At 46.2% G+C, this 6,895-nt stretch overlaps 1 protein-coding gene across 3 annotated transcripts in view; it reads left to right on the forward strand.

Annotated features, from left to right (window-relative positions):
• The window catches only part of PAPSS2 (3'-phosphoadenosine 5'-phosphosulfate synthase 2), a 71,256-nt gene extending 69,210 nt beyond the window's left edge, over positions 1 to 2,046 (forward strand). For all 3 annotated transcript variants that reach the window (XM_045439436.1, XM_045439435.1, XM_045439434.1), the window contains one exon: positions 170 to 2,046. In XM_045439436.1, coding sequence (XP_045295392.1) covers positions 170 to 311 — 142 coding nt within the window. In that variant the 3' untranslated portion in view covers positions 312 to 2,046. The remainder of the gene's footprint in view (positions 1 to 169) is intronic.
• Positions 2,047 to 6,895: the final 4,849 nt, after the last annotated feature.

Raw genomic sequence — 6,895 nt, forward strand, 5'->3', positions numbered from 1 at the left:
CCTTTCTTGTGCACATTCCTTTACTGAAGACCTAGTGAATCACCCATTCCAGAAAGTGCAGCATTTTACAGAAAAAAACAGGGTCTAAACACCCCCTCACCTACCGCGGGCATCTTTAGGGTCGATGTGCCTCACCCACGCTGAGTTCTGTGTTGCTGTCCTGTGACAGGCACAACGAATTCGACTTCATCTCAGGGACCCGGATGAGGAAGCTGGCCCGGGAAGGAGAGAATCCCCCGGATGGCTTCATGGCCCCCAAAGCATGGAAAGTCCTGACGGATTATTACCGGTCCCTGGAGAAGAACAACTAAATTGCCCTCCGGTTCCAGAAGTTTCTTCTTGAAGTACTCTTGGATTCCCTTTTCTATTTTTGTGATTAGATGCTTGGCATATGATTGCTTCTCAGTGACTGATTTTTCGTGTTTTATGACAAGGTTAAAAATTGTGTCTATAATTTAAAGTCAACTTCATTAATATATAAAAGAAAGTCACACTGAAGACCACATCTTAGCAGGGACAGCAATGCTGTTATGATTTCAGAATGAAATTAGTTGTATTCTCTTCTGCATCAGATTAGGCAGGTCCCGGATTTCTTGATGCTTTGACCGTGTGCCTAGTTTCCTCACCAGAAGGTAAAAGCGTGTTTTCCGGTGTAAGTCTTGCCAACCTGCACTCGCCCAATGTCACGGTAGTAAAATAAACCAGGTGAGCAACCTCTTCTGTACGACTGACCTAAGGCGGGGGAAACAATCCTCACCCCGAGGTGTGGCTCGCATAAGATCCTTGCCCCTGTGTCACCCCTCGTACAACCTCGCGGCCCAATCGTTTAGGTGCTCACCTGCCTGGAGACACCAAATGTGTGAAAATGCGAATTTAATCTCGGATCTATGCACCCTCGTTCTGCCGAGAAAGTTACGTTGTCTCATAAAGAAGTCTTGGCGCCCTTGTGTGAGTAATCGAAGTCCAGTTAAAGGGTGATTTTCAGTTGGAGAGTGGAGCGTGCTTTGACCAAAAGATTTGCGCCCGGGGCTCCAACCATCTGGCATTGTTGTGGCAGGTTAATTTCCCTCCTCTTTGCTGTGGTCATTGTGTCCTGGGTGAGGCGGCACTTGTCGGCTGCAGCTGCAATGGAAACCAGTTCACGCCATTAGACTAGCGAGCTGCTGGGATGGGAAGAGACCACAGAAAATGTGGCCTCCAACCCTGTGGTCTCACAGAGGACCACACTAGGCGATGCATAGCACATGCTCCGTGAGCTGCTGAGGCTGCCAGAAAAATCACCACTGGTATCATTTAGGAAGGACTGGGGGGGGGGGGGTCTGAATGGGCACGCTGCCACTTGACTCCCCGTCTGGTGCTCTGTGCGCACTGCACATACGCCCGTCGGTTTGGCCAAGCTCCTTGCACCGGGGCACCCGCGAAGCGGACTTCTTGGATGCCAGAAGGTCCAGTTTTCTCACCAGTTTTGTAGTTTATGGCTGCAAAAAAAAAAATCAAAACGCCAAAAAACCCCACATACTTTTCCAAAGACTTATGCTGTGCCGACACCTAACCTCCAATGGCTTTACTTCTTGGGAGGTGATCTTTTGTACTTTACGCATAATTCCTTGTTGCCAAAGAATATATGAAGAAACGGTACCTTGTGTACTTGGGTCTCTCTGGGAGACTTAAAACTGGAAAGAGAAAACTGTGATTTTTTTTTTTCCATATTCTCAGTTGTTTTTTTAAATGCTAATCTTCGCTAATGAAAGCTCTTTTGAGAATAAATCACATACAGTGGCCACAGCAAAACGTAACTGCCTTTACGAGAATAGTGCCTGTATTGATTTAATAATCAGAGGTACTCATTGCTGCCTTTTTAAAACAACAGCATATTTATTGAAAACATGAGACGGGAGGGATGTAGTGCCTTAACTGATACATTTTGTGATTTTAAAAAATGTATTTAAAATTGCTTTTCTGCTCTTAGTACCACCATAGTGCAAATGACTGTTTCCACGGACAAGCAATGCTTGTTTTTGTTTTAATAAATTTCTCAGAATGGAAGCGGAGTCTTTTCTGCCTGTGACGCTGAGTGGGGGTTGGCCCCATGAGTGCTGAGAGCTGTGTGACTTTCATAATTGGAGATGGACAGCAGCAACCCTTACACCGCAATTAGGAGGGTGTCTGCCCTTGTTTGAGTCGCTTTATAAACCGTGCTGTGTGAATGGCTCCTCGTGTGTTCAGGGGTGACTTGGTAGCTTAGGGACTCCCCTCAGGACGTCACTGCAGGAGGTCTGACCCTTTTCTTCCTAACTTGCTTCCTTTTCTCCAAGTGCCCACAGGCAGTCCCACCAGCAGGGTGGGGAGCGGTCTTTTTGCTGTTTCGTATTCACATCATCCACTCCAGCACCTTTTCTAACGGGAGCCACTCGAGAAAGGGCACCTGTTTCCACCCCTGCTTTCAGTGGCCTCCAAGCACCTGGTACTTTGGGCTTTCCCCTCCCTGTCTGCCTCCCTTCTGTCCCAAAGGCTGGGGGCAAATTTGGCTGCGGATCCTCACTTTGTAGAACGCTGGTGTAACCACTGGTGGAAGAGCCGCTGGAGGCTGCCACTCTTTGTCCCTCCCTCTTCCCGTCCAGAGCCTGCTCACTCATTCCTAGTGGCAATTAGCAGCACAGAGTAGGGCAGGAAATGTGTTAAGGACACGGAGATACGAGAGGTGCCCAGGGAGGACGCCAGAATGTACAGGGCAGGGGGAAAAACATCCTGGAAAGGTGTATGTAAGTCATTCGGTCAGATGGCAGAACTTCCAAATACAGTAAAACCTTGGATTGCGAGTAACTTGTTCTGAGTGTTCTGCAAGACGAGCATTTTTCTTTCTTCCTTTTTTTCATCTTTCTTTTTCTCTCTTTCCTTCCTTTTCTTTTCTTTCCCTTCCTTTTCTGTTTACTTATTTTTGAGAGAGGGAGAGAGAGAGAGGCAGAGCATGAGTTGTGGAGGAGCAGAGAGAGAGGGAGACACAGAATCTGAAGCAGGCTCCGGGCTCTGAGCTGTCAGCACAGAGCCCGATGGGAGGCTCAAACCCAAGAGCTGGGAGTTCACGACCTGAGCTGAAGTCCTATGCTTAACCAACTGAGCCACGCAGGTGCCCCAATGAGCAAACATTTCTAATAAATTTTACCTTTACAAATGAGCGATGTCTTGTGATATGAGGCGTTTGTGACACCGAACATCACGTGATCACAACTGAGCCAGTTCTCTCTCTCTCTCTGGGATTGTAGGTGATCATCTCCCATGTTCAGATGCTCAGTCTCAGGCCGTGGTGTTTGGCAGAAATCAGTGATTTTTCAGGACGTTGGAAGGTGCCCACAACTGGCACTGGTGTATTTTTGTCACTTCAAAGCACCTGTGGACAGTCCTTTGCTTTTCCCCACAAGAGTGAGCTTAGGAATGCTTTGCTTCATTCTAGGTCAGGCTGCCTGCAGAGAGAGACCCTTTCCTCTGCTGCCTTATGCCAGTTACATGAAATACAGTCTTTGACAAGAGTTTATTAATTCTGCACTGTGGTCAGCATCCACGTGAGCGTATACAACGGCCCCGTGCAGAAAAAGATTCCTTTGAGTCGACAGATAGCAGTGATTCCGTTGGTGATAGTGAAAGTTGTCCTACACAATAACCCTCCTCTCTCCTGTCTCCCTCAAACCAGCCACGAAGGTTTTCAAAGGTAGAACTAGGTAAGTACAGGTTATTTTTCTTTCTTTACTATTTTGCATTATATTACAGTATTGTTATCATTTTTATATGAATGTTTTTGGGTTGTGCAACAAATCCTCTGAGTTTTCATTATTTCTTATGGGGAAATTCGCTTCAATATACAAGTGCTTTGATATTAGAATTATCAGGATTAGATAATCAGATTATCAGATATTAGATATCAGATTATCAGGATTAGAAGCATGTTTCCGGAACGAATTATGCTCGTGAACCAAGGTTTTACTGTACGTCAACACTCAGGCGATAGGATTTCCTTCCAACCCATCCTCCCTGGCACAAAGAAACAGATCTCGGTTACTTGAGAACACCAAGTCGGATTTCGTTTTTTCTTTGTTCTCCTCCTTTCTGTCACACGGCTTTCAGGTCTGGTACTGATCTTCAGAATTCCCTGACAGTAGGACAGTAGGTGATCAGAAATTAGATGGGCACCAGACCACCAACTGCTCTTACATCTGAAGTTTGGATGCAACAGTAACAATGCGGCTTTTGCCTGAGGTTTTGCTACAGGTTCCATTATCTAAGCGTTTCCTCACTACCAAAATGCATCAACTGTCAAGAATGAGATCTACACAGGTATTGACAACCACGGATTTTTCTCCTCCCTCAGATGCACTTAGTTCTTTGATGAATATTAACCATTATTGGGCCACTCAAGTGCCCGCTCACCGAATGCTGAGAATGATATACAAGCAGGTGGCTAATACACACGCCAGAGGACTGCCTGGCTTTTCTGCTTATGTTGGAAACTATTTTAATGAAAATAAATTATTACGGAACTTATATTGATATTACCAAACATAAATGGGTCATTGGCTAGAGTTTGGAGATTTATTAGCCACAATATACAAATCCTACTTTCTTATGGGGCCCCTCAGGGGAGGCGGTGAGTTTACCAACGGTTTCTCTCTTGTAACAAGGTACCCCCCCACCCCACCCCAGCCTATTACCCTTCCTGTAGACCTCTTAATTTGGATTAATTGCAGGGAAGGCCAGTCTCCATGAGTAAGATACTTAAATTATGGAATGTTTTTTAAAGTAATGCAGTTTTATCATTTTCAAACACGTAAGTCACAAACAGATGGACACAGCTCTTTTAATGTCATATGTATTAATGATTGCTGGCATCCATAATACATGCTTTACTTGGTAAAGTTCTTAAATATGGTTGGTTTTGGGTTTTTCCCCAGAGGTTTAAACCTGCTGTGCACTTCATTCACAAAACAATGTGACGGTTCTTACAAACTGTACTGCATTGTACATACTTATGTGGAAAGAAAAATCTTGATTTATATTTATTTCACAAGCCCGCTTTCCATAAATAGTTCAAAGGCAAATTCAGCTCAGCCCAGGTTGAAATAATGATGGGCTACTTGCATGAAAACAACTCCAGTGTCAACCTGGAATTGTGAACTTGTTAAGAGACTGGCTTTTTCATGTATCTTCACCAAGGAAAATCTGCATTTATGGAAAACAATCACAGAGAGAGGTACGGCTCCAACAGAGTCCCGGAAGGAAACAAGTCTAGTACACACAAACACCAGGCACACAGAAGTGTCTCCAACCCGCCTACATAATGGCATATTTTGTAATCTGTGCCTGTTAGAGCAAGTGTGTTCACCGAGGCTGACAGCCTTCAGTAGCTGACTAGACCGCCCCGTTTCGGAGCCCTGATGGGCAGGTCAGCCTTGCCGAGGGCCCTGCATCTGTCTGCCAACATGGCCACCGCTGCCACAGTGTGTGGCATTAGGATTCCTATTTACAGATAAGGAGACAGATGCTCAAGGATTTTGCCCAAGGCTATACTGCCATATATATGTATGTATACATATATATACTCATATATATGTATACACACACACACATATATGGCACATATATATATATACACACACACACACACACACACATATATATATATATATATAATTATATTACACATATAAAAGTTTCATGGTTGGGATTGAAACCTATAAAGTTGGAAATGAACTTCACATGAGTTAGAATTCTGCTAGAATGTAGGAGGGCGTGAAAGACCTTCATTCCCAGAGCAACAAGAAAAAAGCCGGGCAAAATAGAAATAAGGTTTTTCTACAAGGCTCGCAAAGAACAGTAGCTACAAGGATTATTCGCCAACTGCCTTCCGGAGAGAGCTAAGCCGTCAGGGGTGAGCGGGGCACCTCGGTGCTTGTGCATACACTGGGAAGGAGACTCCACAGTCTGGATGCAGTGTATGGAAAAGCAGGCCCGCCTTAGATGGAGAGACTTTGCAGGGATGAGACTTCAACCAAGACTCACGTCACTGACTGAAATCTACAAACACATCACCTTCAAAAATAAACTGCCTGGCGAGATGATCCCCCTTCCTGGCATCTTGCAGAGCAAATGGTGAAAGAGGAGCTCAAGTCTTGTGTGTCTTCATGGTGGCTGGACGCCAGGACCCTGTCAGAACCGAGTCCACAGGGCCACGAACATCTGAACCTCACACCTCCCACCCAACCCATCTCCAATACCGCTAAGATCAAGAGGCTGCTGCAGGAGAGGGCAGGGGCGGCCGAAGCCCGGCCACCCCATCTTATGAAAGCGACAGCCCAGACCCAGCGTACCCGGGCCCTGGGATCGGGATGACCAGGCCTTCACCCTGAGGTGAGGTCTGCATTCCTTGGAAATAAAACAAAACCCAACATTATCCTTCTGTCTCCAGTGTTCTTTTTTTTAGACCTGTGATCTGGAACAAAATCAGGAATAAGTTCAAAGATCACCCAGCTAACACGCCGGACAAGCCAGGCAGCACTCTGGCAGCAGGGGCGAGTAGAGTGCGCGGTCCCCACAAGGCTGTGCACTCCAACCACAGTGTTGGCAGCTCCCACCTCAACAGGCCCCCTCCGGTTACAGGATCACCTCCATTTGGCTTGTACCTATGGCATCGCGCGATAAGCTGGCCCTTGTCATGTGTTTGTCCAGCCACCTGGTCCACAGTACTCACTTTTCTTTGGCTGAAATCCTGCCGTCTGTTGCATTTAGTCTGAGGAGGTGGTACATCCAGATCCTTGCCCTCAAGCCATTTAAGCCAGGGGTCCTGGAGGCTCATTCTCTCAAAGCGCCATGGCTGCCGACAGGGACTTTGACTTGGGTTTGCACA

This window comes from Leopardus geoffroyi, chromosome D2 (genome assembly GCF_018350155.1).
Source record: "Leopardus geoffroyi isolate Oge1 chromosome D2, O.geoffroyi_Oge1_pat1.0, whole genome shotgun sequence".
Taxonomy (NCBI): Eukaryota; Metazoa; Chordata; class Mammalia; order Carnivora; family Felidae; genus Leopardus; species Leopardus geoffroyi.